General features: G+C 34.2%; 1 protein-coding gene across 1 annotated transcript in view; it reads right to left on the bottom strand.

Annotated features, from left to right (window-relative positions):
• The window catches only part of PIK3CB (phosphatidylinositol-4,5-bisphosphate 3-kinase, catalytic subunit beta), a 123,745-nt gene that overhangs the window by 61,384 nt on the left and 37,969 nt on the right, over nt 1-24,392 (bottom strand). Inside the window, exons 3-6 of the mRNA XM_012724769.1 lie at nt 15,521-15,707; nt 12,905-13,130; nt 7,514-7,737; nt 821-1,000 (exon numbers count right to left, since the gene is read on the bottom strand). Of these exons, the coding sequence (XP_012580223.1) occupies nt 821-1,000; nt 7,514-7,737; nt 12,905-13,130; nt 15,521-15,691 (801 nt within the window). The 5' untranslated portion in view covers nt 15,692-15,707. The remainder of the gene's footprint in view (nt 1-820; nt 1,001-7,513; nt 7,738-12,904; nt 13,131-15,520; nt 15,708-24,392) is intronic.

Here is a 24,392-nt window from a genome sequence, read left to right as displayed (position 1 = left end):
AAAAAAAAAAAAAGAAAGTAACTATCACAAAGATTAAGAAGGGCTAATCTAATGATGATATAATTAGATCTAATGATGATATAATTCCTACTGCAAATGACTGTAACAGAAAAAAAAAGGAGAATACACATGCAAACACTGGATTGAAATTGAAAAGTTCTCTAACTCACAATGAAAATATATTACTTTACCTCGTGAACTGACAATGATAAAACAAAGTTTTCTATACTATTCAAATTGTGACTATTTAATCAAAATAATTTATATTTTCCTTTTCCTGGATTATTTGTGTTAATGATAAAATAATAAGCAGTTATAACAAACTATAATAAGAATTCATAATACTATCGGAAAATAATTATAAGTCTAAAGCAATCAAAAGCATGGCAAAAATGTTACCAATAGTTATGTCAAAGTAGATGGGATTACGGATATCTAATTTAATTCTGCATAATTTTCCACATGTTCCAAATGATCTTCTATGGGAACATTTTTCTTAAGAAATTTAAATTTCTTTTTAAGATATATTTATTTATGCATACAGAGCTGGGGTGCAGTCAGAAGTGAAGGGGTGGTGAGAGGATTCACCAAAGACAGAATAGGGAGCGAACAGTGAAGTACACTGCTGAAGGGGGCAGCAGGCGAGACAGGAAAGGTCTGCTGTGTCGTATGGGTCACCTCCCTGGCTGGGGTGAAGCGGCTGTAGTTAAGCTTCCTAGTACTGTGCTTTAATTCATTGTGCCACTAAGGAGGGCCTAGAAATTTAAAATTTTAAACATATACACACACCCTCAAGTAAACTGACAGTCAATACACATACCTGAAATTGAATTAGTGGATGATCACCAAACACATATTCTACTCTCCCACTGACTTGCAATACATATTCATCTGGTTTAACTTCATCTTCTTTCCCATGAATAGTCAAACGCTTTTGGATTGCTAATTCATTTATTTTAATAGGATTCATAGTAGGAGATACTTGAAAGCTAAACACATCCTAAAAGGGGGGGGAAGGTTTTAGAAAAAAAGAAGCAACTTTATAATTCATGCTGGGAAAAAAAAAATCACACTTTATATTTGTACTTATTATAATATTATACAGGCATACATGATATTTACATGATATGAAATCCTTTATATTTGATACTACTGGAAACTTTCCTATTTATTAAATATAAGTAAGTTCCTTTCAATTTTATTCTGCTAAACTGCAAGCCAACTTACACTATACAGAGTGCCACAGCTCCCACAGGTGAAATTAATATTCAACTAAAGTCTATCATCAGGTAGTTCATCATATGCATTTCCCAATGAATCTATTTCTTTAGGTAAGTTACAAAAAAACTGTACCTGAAGAAATTATATATTCTCACTGTTAGGAAGAAATCTATACATTATACTAACTGAAACATAAATGAACAATTCTGTCCAATTTTATAAACATATAAAAAGAACAGAAAACTTACTTAGAAATGAAATAGTTATTTTGGAATAGTATTAAATCTGTTCATCATTAATCCCAAAGGTACAGGTATTAAAGATACTTAACACATAGATTATTTCCTTTATAGCAAGTAATTTCTCTTCATAGACCATATACCAAAGATTAAAAAATGCTGACTATACGTCCCCCTACTGCTACACTGGACAACTGTGGTTGTTATTAAATGTTTTATATTGGCCTGAAGCTGACTTTGCAGCATGTTTCACTAATTATCTACCTCTTCCTTTCAAACAAATTATCTCAAATTTGAACTTTGTTTTTTGTCTTTTTTTTTTTTAAGATTTACTTATTTATGCATACAGAACTGGGGTACAAGTCAGAGTGTGCAGGGGCAGTGAGAGGATTCACCAGAGACATAGAGCAGAACACGCACACTGACAAAGTACAGTGCTGAGGGGAGCAGTGGGTGAGACAGGAGATGTCTGCCGCACCGTGTGGTCACCTCGGGGCTGGGGATCAAGCTCTCCCTGAAGCGACAGCGACCCACTTGCAGTTTTGTGCTTCAACTCATTGTGCCACCAGGAAGGGTCAAATTTGAACTTTTTAAGCTAAACTTACTGGATATTCCAATCTATTTTCTCCAGGATTTTTACTATTTTTCTCTTGTATTTTCCATGTATGTTTATACCACAGGCATCAAAGCCCACAAGCTAAAACCTACAAACTCATTTGAAAAGTCATATAACTCTCTTTTCCTTCCCTATTTCACTTCCCAGTAAAATGCCAATGATCTTGGATCTATCTTAATAGGTTGCCAATCAGTCATCTTCTATCTCCATGACTATTCTTCTGCTTCAGTGAATATCTCTGCCCAAAAAACAATGGTATTTATTTTATTTCCCTTTCTCTGGTACTATCCATTTAGTTTAGCAAATAGTTTATCTAGATAAAGAAAATCTCAGATATACACTTTCTAACATGAAACACATGATTATACTGTTCTCAAGCAATGCTACCCGACAGAACTTCCTTAAATAACGGAAATATTTTATTCTTAGCTGTCTAACATAGTAGCCACTGCCCACAAGTGACATAACTCAATATGTAGCTAGCATGAAGAATTTTTAATTAATTTTAATTTAATATTAAATATACACAAGTAGTTAGTAGTTGCTGTACTAAACAGCACAGTTGAGTATTACAGTGAAATTTCCTTAATATTTCATAACATTATTCTGAGATTCCTATTACTCTACTTCACACAAACTCTTCCAAAATACAAAACTAGAAGATACTCTCATCAGATAGCAGGTAACTACAGAGAGCACAGAGAACAGAACTGGACAGACACTAGCATTATTAATAATCAGAGAAAAAAGTGTAGTTTATGTTTTAAGAATTAAAAGCAGCTTGAAATATTAATAAGATACCACAATATCTGAATATCAAAAAGAATGCCAAGGAATAAAATGTGTTAAGAGAAATTTAAAATTCAATGAAAAAGAAAAAAATTAGCGGACGTGGAAAAACCAAATTTTCAAAATACAACTGGCAAGAATACAAATTTGAAAAACTGACAATGAATTAAAATTAATCATACATATACACCTACAGCCTGCAATTCTCTTTCTAGTTATCTACCAACAAAAAATACATAAATTAGCATTATCCCAGGCAACGCAATGGTGAACCTGATAGAGTATGAGTGTTTATGCACATGTACACAGTAGACCCTCCTTATCCTGGGTTTTATTTTCCATGGTTTCAGTTACCTCAAATGAACACACAATGAAGAATTTTCAGATAGAAACTACATTCACATAACTTTTATTATGGCATATTCTTATAATTGTTATTATTGTTATTGCTAGCTTCCTACTTTGCCTAATTTATGCATTCAACATTATCATCTGTACCTACTGTATCTAAAGAATTCAATGCTTCCAGTCTCAGTACTATCCCTCCACTAGGGGTCCTGGAACATATCCCCTATATATGGAAAAGAAGGTACTGTGCTATGCATACTTGACATGTGAAATCGAAGAAAATTTGAACATTGAGTAGAATTTGACGATAAAAAACAAAACAGAAAAATCAAAAGTCTGAAAAACAAAAATGACATTAGGAAATCTCATTTGCAGCAGTACATTACAAGATCACTGTATATAACATTAAGAACTACATATCAATCAGAAAAGTACTAGCATCAAAAAAGCAAACAACAGAAATATAAATGTTTCAAAGAAATTCATGCTCATCATGAATAGAAGACTATAACATGAATGTAAGTTAATAGTTTAAGGAAGATGTAAGTTAAAATGTAAACGGATACACATTTATACAATGGAATTATATACAGTACCAAGTATTCCAATCTTTTCTCCAAAGGTCTCTCTTAATGCCTTGATAATTCAATTCATGTCTTCTCACAAAAAACTATCGGAGGTACTTATCACCCTTGTAACTGTCTCTATATAAACTGATAGCTGATCAGTTTATATACTTGATCAGACTTGATCAGAACTCAAACTGATTATTCTGTATTTCAAGCAGTTTTCAACAATACTTTCAAATACTTCATGAAATACTACAACTTGTGTAAAATTTATCATTTTCCTGGGTTACATTATTCCATGCTCACTAATAGCTATAAATATGTATATATAGCCAACAAAGATACTGTATATATTTGTGGGGACATATTTCTTTTTTATTAATTAAACTTTTTCCTTACATCATTGTAGTCCCCACAGTTCCCCCACCACCTAGTCACCATGAGCCATCATATATTCCCATTTTGCCCCCTTCCCAGTTCTATGGTCAGCTTCTAGTTTTGACCTTTTACTTGATTTCTTTATTTTGTGGGAACAGATCCTTGTATTCAGCAAGGAGAGACACAATTCACTACTAATTATGTCTATACAATGACTACAAAGGCAAGTAAATGTTCTTCATAGTTTACATGCTTCACTTTCCCTCATGCTTCTCCCCATGCCTCTGATAAGAGTCTCAGGGACTCTCCCCAAAACATACTCTTGATCTGCTTGATTCCCTTTATCCTTCACTCCCCCTTCTCCAACTGTCCTCCCTCCTCCCACAAATATAGGTGACTACTACATATCATATGTGCCCTCCTTTTATGGATAGAATTAGTTTAAATAGCTTATTCTGGCAAAGAGGACAAAAATATCCAAATAGGTTTAAAATTGCTATTTGAGTTTATTGATATCCCTAGAATTAAAAAGAATGCACCTATTATCTAACCATTGGGACAATTATTATCTGTAAAAGTGATACTGGACAGTTCCATAATTATATTTATATTGCTTCTTAAGAGCCATGTTGTATAGCAGGCTGATACTCATTATATGGTCATCTAAAATGTTGCATGTTTCTCACAGAAATTGCTGTCTACCAATCCTAGAAAATAATCTTTAACCTAAATGAATACCCAGTTACACTGCTTCTCACTATTAGCTTAGTGGTTCCACATGCTATTCCCAATGTTAGTGGTCAGCTGTGATGGTAAAATGGTCAAATCAGTATTTTATAGAAGTAGAAAGGGCAAAAGAAAAATGTATGAGTTATGAACCAGGCTGCCAACTGTCCTTTATCATCAGATTCTATTATTACTAGTATTTGTGAGAGTAAAATCTTTACTCACTTATAAAAAAACATTGGCAATAAATTATGCTTTGGGGTTTTTAAATGGTCTTACTTGCCTAAGTAAAAAGCTACAAAATTTCATTTAGCTTCTCAAAACTATAAATTGTCAAAAAGCCTATGAACTTTTAAATTATATTTATTTATATTTATAAATATCTTATTTATTTATTTATGCATACAGAACTGGGGTACAGGTCAGAGGTGCAGGGGCAGTGAGACGATTCACCAGAGATAGAGTGGGGAGCAAAACAGGCAAATCAGTGAAGTACACTGCTGAGGGGAGCAGCGGGCGGGTCAGGAGAGGTCTGCCAAGCCATGTGGGTCACCTCCGGGTCAGGGATCAAACTCATGCGGAAGTGGCTTTAACTTCTTAGTGCTGTGCTTTAACCTGCTGTGCCAACAGGGTGGGCCCTATTTTTCTTTATTTTGTATATATTTTACATCATTGTTACTTTTTTTTTTTTTCCTCTTCAGGTATAGTTCCCACAGAATTTCCACCACCAATTCATAAGTGAACCATCACTATAGTCCCTTGTGTTCTCCCTGCTCTTGCTTTGGTCTCTTTCCCTACCCCTCTCCTGCAGAATGTCTCTGACTTTTAGTTGTTTCTTCATAATTGTTTTGTTGTGTTTCTTGTGTTTTTTTCCCCTGGTCCCTCATTTGACTCCCCTATATTCCCCCTATAAGTGAAATCATCCTTTTGGTTAACTCCTGAGAAAATAGTTAGACAAAAAGAAGACAAGAGAGAGAGATGACAGCTATACTTCAATTACCTGAATACTTAGTATGTAAGTTGTAAAGATGTTTGAATGAATATCTATCCCAAACAGAGAGGTACAACCAGATGGGCAGAAGTCATAAAGGCTATTTTGAACATTAAAAAAATGTTTTAATTCAAAATTTAAATATGTGCCTGCTCACAGTGTAAAGAATGCTACTTCAGAAGGCAGGGTGCTCCTTCGGTCAAGGGCACAGGATATAACAACAGTGTAAAGAATAAAGTAAAGAGTCTGACTAAGAGAACTCTTTCTTTCATACTGAAATTCTATGACTATAATCCAGTAAGATTTCACAATTCATCCATGTCTTTTTTGTCTTCAAAGCCTCCTTCAGGTATACTATCAGAATGATGATTATATTAAAATCTATGTGAATATCAATAGTAGAGATATGACCCATAAGGAACAAATTCAAACTGACCCAGATGAGTAAATTACCTGGAATCATTCAACAGTAAAATTTCCTGTACTATTTCTTTTTATGCTACAGAATTGCCTTAATAGTATTTAAATTTTATCTTGACACTTTATGATATCCAAATCTTGGCTTAAACTGAACTTGAGTCCCAACATACCTAGGAATAGACAAGCTTCCTTTACAAGATACCAGAAAGCAGGACTTTTTCCACATTTGTCCTAATAAATACTTAATAACATGTTGTTGCAAAGGAGGCAAACTGGATAAAACCAGAAATACCTGGATAAAACCGTGGCTTTACCAATGACCTGCTATGAGGCCTGGCTCAAAAAAAAATAAAACTTCTTTCCCTCTCAATTTATTCACTGTAAAAATGGGGATAAAATAAAAACTCTGTATAAAGTTGTTGTGGGAGATTGAAAATATATAAAAAATACATTTCATAGTTCCTGGCATAATATAGGTGCTCAAAAAAGAATGTCTACAGATAAGAGGTTATAGTCTCTGTTGTTATTAGAATAAGAAACAAATGTCCTTGAACTGCTACCCTACTTCTAAAGCAAGACCCTAAATAATAAAATGAGATACAAATATAGTAGCATAATCTAATTTGTAGAGCTATGAAGTCAGATGCAGATTAACTGTATGCTCACTCATTATTATAATGCTCAATTTCACAACAGCAATGAATTAACATAATAACAGAACTCAAGTAAAAATAGGAAAGAGACCTTTTGATCAAATCTTTCATTTTGAGAGAAAAATCGCAGGTAGGTGGAAAGAGTACTATATGTACATTCAAGAACAATGTCTAAACCTGGGCTGGGAAACCTTTTTTAACAAGTCCAAACTTTGCTGTAAGCAAATGGCTCTCTGTCTGTATTCTTTCTTTTATAACTGTCTCTTTAAAATGCTTTGAGTTTTTCACATCCCTTTAAAAATATAAAAAACATCCAAGAACAGTGCAGTGTAAGGACCCCAAACTAGACTACCCCGCCACCACATTAAAACATCATACAAATGCAAATTAAATGTCAATTTACATTGTTAAAACAAAATACTAAATTTATTTCCTTTTTAAACCTAAAAATATCCTTTGTAATAGTGTTTATTAGGGGAACAAGGGCACCATCAAACATAGAAGTCACAGTCATGTAAAATTCATAATTTTCTCACTATTTACTATAAGAGCATAAATACTACCTGGCAATTTTCAAAGTGAACAGCCACAATGAGCTTTCCTCCATAAAGTTTATCTTCTAAATTTTCAAGAATGGATGTTTCATGCTCTGGTGGATATGTCTGCTTTAGCCAATCTATCCAAGACAATCCAACAAGGGACTGAATCTTTTCCTCACTGAATTTGCGCATTTTTATTCGGAATTCGTTCACTTCAGGATCCTTCAAGGCATCAAATTCATGCAGACCTAAATATATTTTAAAGAAATGATAATAAAAGAGAGTACAAAATACAATCAATAAAAAGATGAATTTAGATTAATTGCTTTTTATTAAACAAAACTGCATAGGAAGATAGAAATTCTTGATACTTACATTTAATTTTATGATACATTAATTTTATGATATAAATAACAAAAGGATAGCCAGCTTAAGTAACAAATTAGATGTCTAAAGAATAAAAACTTGAAACTGCTTAAAGAAATTGCTGGTAATCATATTTATAAAGGTAATGACAAATTCACAATACACATCTTATTGCCAGCCACAAATGAAAGATGCAATTTTTCTTTATCTTTATAAAAAAATATCACAGGACCTCTCTGGGGTCTAGAGGTTAAGTATCAGCTCAATCACCACTACAACCTGAGTTTAATTCCCCATCAGAGAGCTGACCCACATTAGTTTAGCAGACCTCAACTATCTCACCTACTGCTCCCCTTTCTATCAGTGTATTTCAACAGACCTGCCTGTTCTGCTCCCCATTCTGTCTCTGGTGAACCCTCCTAACCCATCCTCCCTGTACCTCTGGCATATACCCAAGTTCTTCTATGTATAAGTGACATAAATCTTTTTAAAAAAAATCACACTTAAAATATCAGGGAAGTACTGAAAACTCTCCAAGTATTGTATAAGGAGAGAGACTATTAAACACTGAAATTAGTATGAGCCTAAACGCATGTAATTACCTAGAACTCAGTATACTTAACATTTTATAATTTTCATTCAGTTCACCATAATTTCCCAAAAAGTTATAGGATATGAACTACTCAAAAATCCCATAAACATATTCTTTGTTGTATTCAACAAAAAAATCCTTCCCGTTTTTCAGTATAAAACTTTCTCATTGCCCTGCCTGTCTTTGAATCACTGCCAAATACAAATTCCTTTACTAAAAAGCAAGCTCTGAATAATCTGCTCCCACAGGGGTTGTCTTTGTTTATTTCCATGAACTTATGGAAATAATTGCACAACTAACTTGCTTTCAGTACACTGTTGTTCTGTTTATAATAATTAAGATACTGGAAATAACTAAAAAACTAAGACCCAGATTTAGCAAGATACATCCAAATACTATAAAACAGTGGTATAAGTATAAATTACATCTATATATTGCTGTGTTTAAAGTTCCAGGTTTATTATATTTTAAAAGCAGGGCCAGAATGGGTCTTCTAGGGCTCTTTATATGCATATTTAAGAAAGAAGAACATAAAGGGCCTTCCCTGGTGGTACAACGGTTGTGTGAAAGGATTCACCAGAGACAGAGCAGAGAACAAGAACAGAGGGGCACTGCTGAACGGAGCACCTTGGAGACAGGAGCGGTCTGCTGTGCCATGTGGGCCATCCCGCCCTGGCCAAGGATGGGGGACTGAACTCACACTTCAGAGGCTGTGGACAGCCTCACAGTGCTGCTTTCATTCCCTGCACCACCAGGGAGGCCCCAAGATTTCAATATTAACAGCATTTCTAGTGTTGAAGAGGGAAGCACAAGGAGGCAAGCTGTTAGTTTTGTTACATAAATGCCATAATTTGAGTTTCTTCTATTTGAATATATACAAATCAACTACTTATCTAAGCAGTAAACTTACCTGCACTGTCCATTTACATTTATTATTTCAAAAAATAAACAGTTGAATCAATGTTTGGTATTAAGTGTGGACAAATAGAAATGTTTAAATTAGATTATTAGATATTACAGGTAAGGAAAGAGAAATGCACCCAGTAATGTACAGATTAACAAACATCAAGACTCTCCCTCCATTCAGCTACTAAAAGTCATGTCTATTTCACTTTCTAAATATATCCCAGCTCCATTAACTCCTCCAAATTACTGCAGCTATTAACTTAATCCTGGTCATCATCAGCCCTCCCTAAGATTATTACATCAATTTTCACTAATCTATACTCCCAGTCATAACCCTGAAGCCCATTCTCTGTTCTTCAACTTAAATAATCCTTCCAAAATGCAGTTCTGATCAAGGTATTCCTCTATTTAAACCCCTTCTAAGCTTCCCAAGTTGTTAAGAGTAAATTTCTACTTTTTATATGGGCTAGTTAGTTCTGCCTCACTGGTCTCCCTGGTTGTCCCAGCAATACCCTCAAATTATAATCATTCTTTAATTCCTTGAACAGGACATCCTGGACATTCCCTTTGTTTCTTTCTCTTCCAAGTCCTTTCACCTATTCAATAACTTTTAATAGGCTTTGAAGGCTGTTTAGCTATATGACTCCTGAGAACTAATACCTGATTCACCAACTTGATTTAAATGACCCTCCTGGATTTAGAGCAGTTCATATTGTAAGTACCTGTTTACTGATCTAATTCCCCACTAGACAATGAGTTATAAATACCCCAAAACATATTACCCAGGTTCCTTGCTGTAGTACCAATTATAAACATTCAACAAACACTGCTGAACTGCAATTGCCCACTGCTTTGGCAATATTTTTCCTTACTATAAAGGATTCTGTTCACATAACTGTTACAATCAATTGAAAATATAGATTCTTTAATTCAACCCAGACTTGCTGTATCCCAATTTCTTTAAAAACTGATGAAGACTGCATTTAGGACCTTCTACAAAGATCCCTTACTACCAAAATAAGAAATTAGGCTAAATAATTTAATTTTAAATAATTTTTTACATATGCTTTGGTAAAAACATCATAGCAACATTTAAATTTTAAAATAAGTTTAGACTTTACACTCAAATTTAAAGTCTGTTCAGTGATATTAAAATTCTATTGCATAAACAATTTCTTCATATTAAAGATATTAAAATCCTGCACACTATATATTTTTTTAGTTTAGACATTCCAGGGCTTTAGATAAATATGGGGAAATAGGTAGTTTTCAAATACTTGTTTCAGGAATTTGACAAAAAAAACCTTTTGATCAAGAATTACTATGGGTATTTGTAGAAATTAATGCAGGAGTGACATGCCCCTTACGAAAGAGAAAAATACAAGAGTTCTTTGACTATTTAGAATAAACCAAAAACAAAAATCAGACTTAGAATCTTGTAGGTAATTTTAGACCCCCCTCAGGGCAGTTATGTTTGTAAAGGTTCTATTGTTTTCTTTTGAGAGGAGAAGGCAAAAAGCTTTTTCCTGAAATTAAACTGAAATAATTGTTTATTGTTTTCCCAGGAGGCATGACCTCACCAAGTTCTGGTTGTAGTCATCACATATAAATCAGCAAGTGCGAAAAAATAGCTTGTTAGGTATTTGAAGTGAAAATATATTCTGCAATATTAAAAAGTTTACCCAACTCCCCCAAGAAATGGTAACATTTGAAGCTGAATATATCATACACAAGCTTTTCTAGACATGCTGAAGATCTCAAGTACAATTTATAAGTAAGTAGATATTTATAAACCACATAACTTAATATAATAATACAGCTACATCTTCATTGTTCCAATTATAGACAAGCACACTATTTACAAAAAAATTTGTACAAAAAACTTTGATACTGAGTAAAATATGGTGCACTGTTCATAAAAAGAAAAACATAATTCTTACATATAATCACTGTGTTGTGGTAGGGTAAAATCAGAGTTGCCAAATTAAAAAAGGAGTATACCCAGTTCTATTTGAATCTTAGATAAACAATGAGTGGTTATTATTTAGCATAAGTACATTTCATGTAACATTTGGCTCTCCTGTACTTTTATATATTTGCTAAATCTGGTACACATAAAAGTAATTAACAGTAGCTAATGAATTAAAATGTTTAGGATATCAAGACCAGAGGGAGAATGCTGATCTAAGTTTTAAAAAGATGGTAAATCTTGAAAGATACGTACATAACCTTCACAAAAGCTACCTCTACCTTTGTTGTTAACCTACTGGATTATCAAATATTTAATCTTCCTAATCAGTAGATTATGATCTCCTTCCTTCCCAAGGCATAAAATACTCAAAAGTGATTAATTTTAACACACACACATACACACTAAACCACTTGGGAACACATAAAATTATTATGGGTATTTTAAAAAATTAAATAACTATACATTTTTTTTTAATATATTACAACTGGTCTTGTTCCAGATGATAAAACTATAAAGACTTTTTTTTACTAATTTTCCATATATTCTTCACTTCAAACAAAGAAAAACTTTTTCTAATGGAGAATTAAAAACCTATATATATACATATATAAATCTTTGTAATTCCAGAAAAGAGACTTATCTAAGGTGGGATATTAATACACCATTATTAGGGATGTAATATTGAACCCTGAGTTGCTTACAATTACTATAGTAAGAGAGATACTTCTGTTTTTTTATTTTATTACAACTCACTCTAGGTTTAATTTGCAAAAATAAAATGGGTGTAACAGTCCTTTGAGTCACCTCAAAAACAATTTTTTAAAAGATTTATTTATTTATTCAGATAGAACTGGGTGGCCAGAGGTGTAGGCGCAGTGAGAGGATTCACCAGAGGCAGAGTGGGGAGCAGAACAGGCAGATCAACGAAGTATACTGCTGAGGGAAGCAGTGGGCAAGACAGGAGTGGTCTGCCACACCATGTGGGTTACCTCCCTGGCCGGGGATCAAGCTTATGCTGAAGTGGCTGCAGCTAGCTTCACAGTGCAGTGCTTTAATCTGTTGCACCACTAGGGAGAACCAAAAATAATGTAAAGTAAAGATAACTATAACTATGGCATAAAATTTGTCACTAATATGGATAATTTATAGAAACATCAATCACCTAAAGTCTTGGTAGGAATCAAAATGTATATGAATCGTATTAACATTATAGAAGCAGTTCATAAGAAATTGAGGACATAAATCTCAGGAAAAAAAGTCTTAAACTTCCTGAAACAAAGCCAATACTTCGTCAAAACCAATACTTCTATAAAATAAAAATAAGTCACTAGGGAAATAAAAAACAAAAACAAACAAACAAAAACGGAAAAAACATAGCTGCTGGACATGGCAATATCACATCCCTAAAGGAGTTTCTAAACATTCACTTTCATGTCTATACTTAACTCAGGTTGGTAACAATTTACAGACAAGCACTGGTCCACAGATAACATCTTGCAAAGCAGTAACTTATATAACACATGTTCATACATAAACTAATAGAAATGCTAAGCATTCATACTAAGTCTTTTTAAATTACCTTTTCCTATTAGGACTCCAATTTTTGAGTCTAATTTTTCTCCTGGATCACAACTTCTTGTCACTAATTTGAGAACTGGAAGAAAAGGTCTGACATCACACAATCTTCTTGTTTCATCTTCAAGCTCCTCATATACAGCAGTTTGATTCACACATGCAAACATATAGGAGTCAATTTCCATAAGAAGGTTAAACATTGGGTAATTATGAACTTGCTTCCATAACATCTGCAAAGGGAAAAGGCATTTTCTGAAATACTTGCTCAAGTGTACAATGATATATCTATAATGCTCTTTATAGCAAGCATTGTTTGTAAACCTCTAGAACTGAAAAAAAAAGTCAAATGTCTAGATATCGGATTAGCTAAATGAATTATAGAATATTATAAAACTGTGAAAATAAAACTGAAATGCACTATAACATGGAAAGCCATCCAAAACACACTAAAGGCTTTTTTTGTTGTTTAATATGTAATGGCAAAAGAATATATATGCTATTAAACCATTTTTGTAAAATAATATAATGGCTAATGCATATGTATAAACAAATTTATCAAAAGTGGATACATGTGAAGAGTAAATATCAATGGGCTCATCATATTTAGTATTCCTGTGAATGGTTTCTAATCAGAAATAGAAAATTTAAGACATGTATCATGAATCCTATGAAAATTTATGTTTTGGGGGGGGGCCATGGCAGGCATATTTCTATTCATCAGGAGTATCTTTTTTTTTTTTTTAACTGACATTGCTCTGTCACCGAAAGAGATAAACTCTCATCATCTCTCCCCCATGTCTCCTGCATAATGCATCATATAAAAGATGACCATAGAACTGTAAAGTGGAATTACATATATAACAGTAGTCAGTACAAAAAGCAGGAGCTGAAGATAACAAACCTGGGTTAAAATTTTGGGCAATCTTCATATTCATTACATAATAAAAGAAGAAAATAGTGCTAGTCAACAAAAGAAAAATAAGTAATCTGGACTTTATCAAAATTAAAAACTTTGTTACATTTAAGAACACTATCAAGAGAGTTGAAAAAACAACCAATAGAATGAGGAAAAATATTCTCAAAACATTTTTGATTAAAGTAATATTCAGCATACTTAGGCCTCCTTGACTTGTCAAAAAAGAATGACTCTCGATGCAAAGTAAACTCAAATATGGGCAATCATCTTGAATAGACAATTCTACAAATAGTCACTAAGAACATGAAAATATAATAGGCACCATTAGTCATCAGAGAAATGCAAATAAAACCTACAATGATACACTACTTTTATGCCACAAGGATACCATTTAATGAAAAATCATAAACACTGGCTAGGATGGAGTGAAATTACAACACTTGTTCATGGCTGGTTGGAATATAAAATGTTATAGTCACTGTCAAAAAGTGTGGCAGTTTTTGTAAAAAAGTTAAAACAGATTACCATATGATTCAATAATTCCACTTCTGAGTATATGCCAAAAATCTGGGATTAAAATAAATTATCTGTACAATATTGCTCTTAGCAACATTACTAACAGTAGACAAAAGATAGGTACAATGAAAATGTACACATAAAAATAAAATACTGTATATCCCACAGTTGAGTATTATTCTCTCTTGCAAAAGAATAAAATGTGAGTACATATTACAACATGGATGAATTTCAAAAATATTATGCTAAGGAAAATAAACCAGACACAAAGGGGTAACTATTATATTATTCCACTTATGTGAGCTACCTAAAACAGACAAATGCATAGAGACAGAAACTAAAATACAGATTACCAGAGACTGTAGGAAGTTAAAACAGAATTTGCCTAAATGATGGGAAGTATTGTTTATAGAGGTATACAGAAACATCCACAAGAATCTAAATCTTTTAAAAATATTCTCTTTACATGTGGGATGCCTAAAACAATATATACTCTTTCTGTCTCCTCCCACCCTTGTCCCTTTCCCTCACTAACCAAACCCCAACTTCAGGGATCAAGCAGTTTTAGAATTCTCATCTCTCTCTAAAGAAGAACCTTGGGAAAGAATAAAGAGGTTGTTCAAAATCATGAGTTTTTAAAAAGGTTTGTCAAGGTTTAAAACAGCTTTTTCTTAAAACTATCATAATGCTCAATTGACTATTTTTTTCACTATCTGGAAACATTGAAGAGAAAGTTTACAAAATAATAACTCCTCCAAGTCACCATGAATAATAGTGGGGGATAGGAAGGAAAGAAGAGGATGAAAGGAAAGAAGAGATAACCAAACAAAAGTCACAACAATAAAAGTATGAGAAACAAACATAGTAATTACAAAGATTTTTAACTAAAAAAAAAAAAAAAAAAAAAACAACTTTTGACAGTGTCAGCTTCTTGTTAATAATCTGAATGGATACTTCAAACTAGCTATATAGGCTAATTTTTTAATTCAGGTATTATATGTAGATTTAAAATGAAAGAATGAGCCCACAAAAGACAAAGCATATAATCTTTAAAATGTAATAACCTAAGGTTAAACTTTCCTCAATCATATGACTTAAATTTAATAAAATTTTAAAATAACAAAAACATTTGCCTCTAAGGGACAAATAAGAAAGCCATATTTATAGAAATTCCATTTATCAACATACCTGTTTAATAAAAGAAATGGTAGCTTCCCGAGGTACCTCCAACTGAATATAAATCCCAGTGGGCAAAAGGAAATCCACAGGTATGGAGCCATCAGATGCGATCTGTGAATCCACTGCCCAGATGTCAAGGATGTCTGCCATAGCAGGAGGCATTATGAAATTGAGGCACATTCATAACCAAGGGGCCCTAAAAACCAGTAAGGAAAACTTATTAGTCAAATTGTATACTGAAATATGATAAAATCTACCAATCTATAATGAGTCCTTGGATTGCAATACAGCTAGTAATGTGCCAAGAGGTTAATTAAACAAGAGTAAATTACTGAATTATACTTTGATTATCACTACATAAATAGTATACTCCATATTCTAATGCAAATTCCACACAAGTAGATCACAAGTGAAAGTGAAGTTACAACCACTCATGTGAACATTACACTAATACCAAAACCACATAAAGGGAATGTATAAAAAGGAAACCACAGACCAATCTCCCTTATGAACACAAATGCAAAAATCCTCAATAAGATCTTAGCAAACAGAATCCAACAATGGATCAAAAGGGTTATACACCATGACCTAATGGGGTTTATCCCAAGGATACAAGGATGGTTCAATGTCTGAAATCAATTAATGTAATTTACCACATCAACAATAATAACCATGTGATGATATCAAGACACTGAGAAAGCACTTGATTAAGGTCCAATATCCATGCATAAGACCTCAAAAAAACTCAGTATAAAAGGAACATATCTTAACATAATGACAAACTCACAGCTAATATCGTTCTTTTTTTTTTCCACTTTGTGTAGAACTGAGGTGTAAACCAGAGATATTGGGGGGGGGAGGGGGTGGTAGGAATCACCAGAAATGAAGCGGGAAGCAGAACAGATCAATCTACTAAAATGCACCCAGAGGAGGAGCAGTGGGTAAGCTGTCTGCATATGTGGGTTAGCTCTCTGGCAGGGTATCGAACTCAAGTCATAGAAGTGACAGCATCGATGATATGGGAAATTTATGATACAGGAATGATAAAGATGTCCACTGCTTTCAATATAGTAGTACAATATAGTAGTAAAAGTTGTAGCTAAAGCAATTAGGTAAGAGAAAGACATACAAGAAATATAAATAGGGAAAGAAGTAAGACTATCATTATTTGCATAATGTTTAAAACAGGGAAAACCCTACAAAATCCACACCAAAACTAACTGAAACAACAAACCAGTTTAGTAAACTAGATTACAATATTAGTACACAAAATTCAGTAGTCTTCCTCTATGCGATCAAATTTGAAGATGAAGAAATTAAGAAAACCATCCCATTTACAATTATGCCCAATACCTTAAACACCTGGGAATAAACCTAACATAGGTCTGCGAACGATCTATACAAGGAAAACTACAGAATGCTCTTAAAAGAAATAGAAGACACAAAGAAATGGAAAATTATTCTCTGCTCATGAATTGGAAGAATTCACATTATCAAAAATGGTCATCTACCAAAAGCAATTTACAGATTCTGTGCAATTCCAATAAAAGTCTCAATGGCACTCATTAAAGAAATGGAAGAGATATTGTTGAAATTCACATGGAATCACAAAAAAAAAAAAAAAAAAAACACCAAACCCGAATAGAAAAAGCTGTACTGACTAAAAGGGGGGAAATGGCAGCACTAGACTCCCAGACTTCAAACAACACTACAAAGCCATTATAACAAAACAGCATGGTATTAAATAAAACCACACAGAGACCAACAGAATTGAACTGAAAGCCCAGAAATAACATCACACACACATGGTCAACTAATCTATAGTAAAGGAGAAAACATACACTGGAACAAGGAAAGCATCTTCAATAAATGGTGTGACATACACTGGAACAAGGAAAGACTCTTCGATAAATGGTGTTGAAAAAAAAGTGACTGTACATGCAAAAGAATGAAACTGGACTACTATTATCTCACACCACGTATAAAAATCAACTTGAAATTGTAACGGGGTGGTCCTTAGGCAAAGGGGAAATTCCAGGTTCCCTGCCCCACCCAGAAGGAGGGTGTTGCTGAGGAGAGAAAAAGCAGAGGAGAAAAGAATCTGAGGAGTAATGAAGCAGGATCAAGAGCCTGAAGGAGACCTGAGGAAGTTACATGGAGCAAAAGCATGTGAAGAAACCGTGTTTATTTCTTGGCCCTGGACTAGTTGAAAGAGGTGTGGGTGAGAGACCTGGGGGGAAGTTGACTGTGGCAGTGTTTATATTGACTTTGATTTTGCTCTTTTCCTCCCAGACTTGTGTGGCCATTTCTGACCCTTTTCCATGGGTCCCAGCCAGAAGGTGCTTTAGTCTTGTGGTGGGCTTTCAGGCCTTGCTTTCGGCCAATCCCTTTTGGGTTGACTTTTGCCCACGAGGGGATGGGTAACTTCAGGTGTTTGCTTTAGAAATTATATTCTTTGCCTTCTGTATTGTATACTCACTGTATTAAAGTTCCTTTTCATTAAAGTCTTATATGTTTTGTCTTGATGCAGCAGATGGCAGAACCTACTAAGAGAAGGCAGGTTTGGGGGTTCAGTGGTGCCCCTCTCTCCCTGCCCTGTAACAAAAGGACAAAAGGCTTGAATATTAAGACCTGACATCATTAAATATATAGAAGAGAACATAGGAAAAATACTCCATTACATAAACCTCAGAAACATCTTTGAACTGTTCTCCAGAAGCAAGGAAAATAAAGATCAACAGCTGGGATTACCTCAAACTAAAAAATTTCTGTACAGCAAGAAACACCATAATGAAGAGACATCTTACTGAACGGGGAAAATATCTGCACACCATATAATGGATGAGACCAATACCAAAGATCTACAAAGAGTTAGCACAGTATTAACAGCAAAATATCCAGTCAAAAAATGCTCAGATCAACTAAAAAAGGCCTTTCTGGAAAGAAGAAATGCAAATGACCAATGAGCTTATGGAAAAGTGTTCAACATCACCCATTAGCATGCAAATGAAAATGAGATACCACCTCACATCTAAGAGAATGGCCCCAATTTAAAAATCAGGAAACAAATGCTGGAGAGGATATGGAGAAAAAGGAACCCTTTTCATAGATGGAGGGCATGTAAATTGGCCCAGCCAACAAGGAAAGCTATGTGGCCATTCCTCAAAACACTAAAAATGTATCTACCATATGATCCAGTGATTCCATTCCTAGTAATCTATCCAAAGAACTCAGAAGCACTAATTCAAAAGGAAGCCTGGATTCCCATGTTTACTGCAGCACTATTTACAATGACAAAAATATGGAAACAACCAAATGTTCCAGAACAGGCAAAAGGATCAAAAGACTGTGGTATATTTGCAGTGGACTATTACTCAGCATCAAAAAGGACAAACTAATGTCATTTGCAGCAACATGAATAAAGCTGGAAGGGGTATGCTATTTAAAATAAGTCAGAAAAGAAAAAAATCAGTTTATCTTATATGCAGAATATAGAGAAACCAAACAAGGTCAACAACAAGACAAAAATTAGCAAACTGATCATAGATCTGAGGCATACAACAAGGTGGAGTGGGGAAGAGTTTCAAAACAGGAGAGGGAAGAACGCAGGGAATATGGTGATGGTTCACGGGGTGATATGGTAGCAGGATAACTATGGGGTGTACATTTAAGGGGGAAAACCAACTGCTGAACAAAATGAACAATGCAAAAAAATTTTAACTGAAAGTAATGGAAAAAAAAACCATACACACACTCAAAAGGTGATTGTTTTCAGACTTTACTAAAATGATGTTGGTTTCTTTGCTGGAGTTTTTCCTCTATAAACACCCAAAAAGATCTTTCATAAATAATTTTCTGTCAATCTTACAGAAGAAAAAAATGGTCATATATAGTGCTATGATCCCATTCCCTAAGTATGAAAAAGTCCAAATCTCAGGGGGCCTCCCCGGTGGTGAAGGGTTAAGTCTCAGCACTATAAAGCTATCACCAGCCACTGCACATGAGTTCAATCCCCAGCTAAGGGGCTGCCCCACATGGCACAGCAGACCTCTCCTGTCTTGCCCACTGCACCCCTCAGCAGTGTATTTCAGTGGATCTGCCTGTTCTGCTCTCCACTCTGTCCCTGATAAATCCTCTCACTCCTCAAATAAAATAAAAAAAGAATATAATCTTGGAATCAGGGTGAAGATTGAGGCAGCTAATATAAATCTGACACACTGTAGCCTCTAATAAATAATAACTCTGCTACAGTTCTGAACATGCTGGCCTTTACTGATTCCTCCAGCATCTTATGGGTATATAAGATCTATCACACTGACACTATCATACATGTTCTGAATCTTTCAGATGTATGAGCCTTATTTTCACATATTTCAAAGTGTGATAAAAGGCCATGGTATCATAGTCTTAACAGCTTAGTTGTGAGACCTGCTTCCTGTTTTTTGAAAAAACCTTTAGCAAATTATGTATCTTTACCCTACTTTAAGTTATCTTATTTTTTGTTAAATATTTTATCTATTGATACAAACAGAACTGGGGTACAGGCCTGAGATGCAAGGACCATGAGAGAATTCACCAGAGATAGAGTAAGGAGCAGAAGAGACAGATCTACTGAAATACACTGCTGAGGGGGGCAGTGGCTGTCAGGAGAGATCTGCTGCACTATGTGGATCACCCCCATGGCCTGGGATCAAACTCACACTTGAAGCTGACACAGCCAACTTTGCAGTGTTGAGCTTCAACCCACTGTGCTACCAGGGAGAGCCCAGTTCTCTTATTTTTGAAATAAGAAAAACAACTACCTCATAGCGTACCCATGAAACTTGACCAGAAGAATGCATGGAACATAGTAAGTACAACAGAAGCATTTTCTGCGATTTCTTTTTTTAATTGAATTACTGTAGTTCTTTTACTTTTTACTTTTAACTGCTTTTATTCCCCTGAAAGTTATTATTACATCGTCCACTGACTAATTGCTTAATGAACTAAGAAAATGTTACCCTTACTCCTACAATTAAAAAATATCATAGTACAATATAATATATAACTAAAGATAAGGATTTACTATGTTGTCAACATTCTATTACGTTATTTATATCTTTGCTACATTTTATCCACACTATCACTCTGATAATACCACTAATCCTCGAAGAAGCACCTGAGACTAAAAGAAATTGAGCTCTGATGGCCAATAAAAAGTAGTCCTACAATTTGAATTTGGATCTAATGCTATAGGATGATCTCTGTTCCACACTCCACATAACAACTATCAAAACTCCAAGAAAAAAGTCAGACTTAATCATAATAATATGGTTTGAATTTAATTATGATAACTATATTATTTTGAATATAAGCTCCGTGAGGGTATGTATCATGCTTTTAAAGTAATGCATTTTACCACAGTGTATAAAAATGTCACTAAGAAACACTTAACTGATAAACTTTCATAAATAGGAACAAGACTACACAAAAATTGATCCTAAAAACTGCAAACAAGTGTTCAGAGATCCTCATCACTGGAGTAGTTACTCAAACTTGCAAGTATAAGTTGTTCAAGATGAATTTGCTGAATGAAAATATACTACTTTAAGTTTTAAAGATCACATTTTGCTTATACTGAACTATTATCATGTAAAGACAAACACAGGAAAGCCAGCTCCTAAAACAACAAGCCACAGCAAGTACTACATATGAATCAGGAGTCATCAACAAAAGCTCTCAGAGAGGAAAAACAAAGTTAGCACTAGAAATCAAGAAGCATTATGAAGCACCAGCCATCAGTCACATCCCTGGTTTACTTAGCATAGATTTTTGGCAGGATTCTCACAACTGAAGCCAGACAAACCAAGAGAGGAAGAGTGGTAACGCCCACAAATTCATTTTTGTAATTCATGTTAGTATTAACTACTTCATCAAAAGTTCTCACCCTTACCAGACAGCTGGCAATGGTTAGTCATTCTCAGGCCTGATGAAGCCCAAAGTAGCATTCTTTTCAAAGAGACTGACTGCACCTCACTAACCAATAGCATCGGCTCCCCAGATACAAAATTCTAAACTTCGGCCCACACTCTTTGTCTGTCCTTCAACACACACATATATACCATCTTGAATCCAACCACATTAGACTATACTGGTTACTTGCCAGCATATCTTACATGCCTACTACCTCAAACACAACATTCTCTCTTCCTAGGATTTCCTCACCTATGTATCTCCTGAACAATTCTTATTCTTCTAGATTCTCAGAATCCTTCCCTAATATTACCCTGGGCATCTAGGTACTAGATGTATCTGTGTCAAAGGCACAAGCATATTATATTAATGCTCAATGATAAACTCCCCAACCTCCTATTATTTCCAGTTTTCATCTACAATTCCTGGCATACATTATGCTCTCAATTTTTACTAATGGCTAAATGAGTGAGACAAATCCTATGGAAGTCACCAACAGACATATTATTACTATTATAATGTAAAAATGTGACCACATGGTGCAGGAGACCTCTCCTGTCTCGCCCACTGCTCCACTCAGCAGTGTTATTTCAGTAGATCTGCCTGTTCTGCTCTCCACTCTGTCCCTGGTGGATCCTCTCACCTTCCCTCAGCCCCCACCTCTGGTCTATAGCCCAGTTGTTATTGTTGTGTGTGTGTGTGTGTGTATACATATATATAAATGAATGAATGAATAAATCTTTAAAAAAAGAACAACCCTGAAGCTGCTTTTTAAAAAAATGCTTTGTTTTATATGCTTATGTGATAAAGGGTTCAGATCTAGGGTCAAATAATGACAAACTTTTCATCTACGAGAATATGTAGAAGGAAATTTAAAATTTTATTGTATGTGAGACACATTTTTCTTGAAGAAGACTATCCTGTGCATTGCAGAAAGTAGTTATAAAGTACATAATAGTAGCATCTCCCCCAATCACTTTCCAATAACAACTACAATAAATCACCCCCCACAAATTTCAAAGGCATTGTCCATTCTCAAGTAACCACTACTCTAGAATAATTCTTACTAATTTTCAAAGTAGTAATGGAATCTCTATAATTTAACCAGACCTAATTATATAGCCTGTATTTAAAATGTTAAGGATCTGACAGCATACATTTCTACTCTTCACATGCAAAGGTAGTTCTTGTGTTTGGCTTTGCTGTCTTTGACTAAACCTTAAAGCATAAAGAAGCTTTAAGTGAAGGATATAGAAGCCCCTTAACTGATTAGAGAAATACAGAGTCTGGATAACTTGCTCCTAGTTTTCAAGATCTTTAATAAACAGTTACTGGTAAGGTGGTTTAACTAAAACAGGATAGCGAGAAAGAAGGCATCATAAAAATGTGTAGTTTTACAGTTAAAATAAGAGGACTCTGTCCAGACCTAAAATAGTGATATGATTGCTAAACAAATAAATCTAGTATAACTGATAAATCTTTTGTAATGATATTTTTGAAGAACATAAAATTATTGCTATAAAACTGAAAACAAAATATATTCTATTTTTCCTATTTCTCTTAGTTACTCTTAACTTATCAGAAGTACCACACAAAACAGTCCAGTCTGAGAAATAACACAAGAGTTTGAGGTTGATAATGTTTTCGGAGTTACATATCCTTTCCCTTTTAAAAGTTGTGAACATTTATGATGACACAAAGCAAAGTGTAAAGGCAAATTTGTTTCCAAGCAATTATTACATTTATCTTTTTTTCTTTAAATTTCCCCCCTTATTTTTGGCTTTCTCTTTTTCTTTCAAGTAACTGTTCTTTACAGTTAGTTACCTAGTTAGCCCAGCAAAAACAGTCTTGTGTCACTTTTTTGTTTAAGCATCCAAACAAATCACCAAAGACTGAGGACAGCATGAAGGAACTATAAAAACAACTTTTTGAGGAAATTATCAGAGAACACACAACTTCAACCCTGCCAATTAGCTGAACAAGATGCTCACATCTGTAATTACAAAACCATATCCTGTTGATTGTTCACTGGTAAAAAGAGAGGAAAAAGTTTAAATGTTTTCACTTTCCCTAGCCAAGTGCCAGCAAATCACTGGATTTTACCTATAAACAAAAACTAAGATAAACTTGTTATACAGATGAACAAGTACAATCAAAAATACTTTAGAAAATCATGGGAGAAATTTTAAGAAATTAAAAGGTAGTTTTTGAAAATTTAAAAATAATACTGACATGGCATTTATTTCTTTCCCATAGTATGTAATATCAATTTAGAAATATGCAGTTTTTGGACAATAACTATCCACCCACTAAGCAATTGAAAATTTAAATTCTATATTCTATCTAAAATATACCTGAATACAGATAAATATTTGTGCACAAAACAAAATATAAAAATGTGAAAATAAACTGTCCAAAAAAGAACACCTAAACAATTATATAGCTACTTGATTGTGTATTAAGCAGCCATTTAAACTGAATTTTATTGAAGAACAACAACTATACAAATGTTGTATGATATGAAAAGAGCAAAATGTAAAGCAGTACTGAAAGTAAAATTAGAATTCCATGTACTTTAAAAATAGGAGGAGAGTTGGGCCCTCCCTGGTGGTACAGCAAGTTAAAGCACAGCACTAAGACACTAAAGCCACTTCAGCATGAGTTCGATCCCTGGCCCCAGGAGGTGACGCACATGGCACGGCAGACCTCTCCAGGCCTGCCCACTGCTCTCCTCAGCAATGTACTCCATGGTTCTGCCTGTTCTGCTTCCTACTCTGTCTCTGGTGAATCCTGTCACTGCCCCTGACACAGTTCTGTATGCATAAATAAATAAATCTTAAAAAAAAAAATAGGGGAAAACACATGACTACAACCAAATGTGTAGAAATTAAGGATGGAAGGAAATACAGTTAATTATAGTTCAAAAGTA

Source organism: Condylura cristata, unplaced genomic scaffold, assembly GCF_000260355.1.
Source record: "Condylura cristata isolate star-nosed mole 26May11 unplaced genomic scaffold, ConCri1.0 scaffold00014, whole genome shotgun sequence".
NCBI classification, from domain to species: domain Eukaryota; kingdom Metazoa; phylum Chordata; class Mammalia; order Eulipotyphla; family Talpidae; genus Condylura; species Condylura cristata.
The sequence above is the reverse complement of the archived record's forward strand: the minus strand, read 5'-3'. Positions and strand labels throughout refer to the sequence as shown.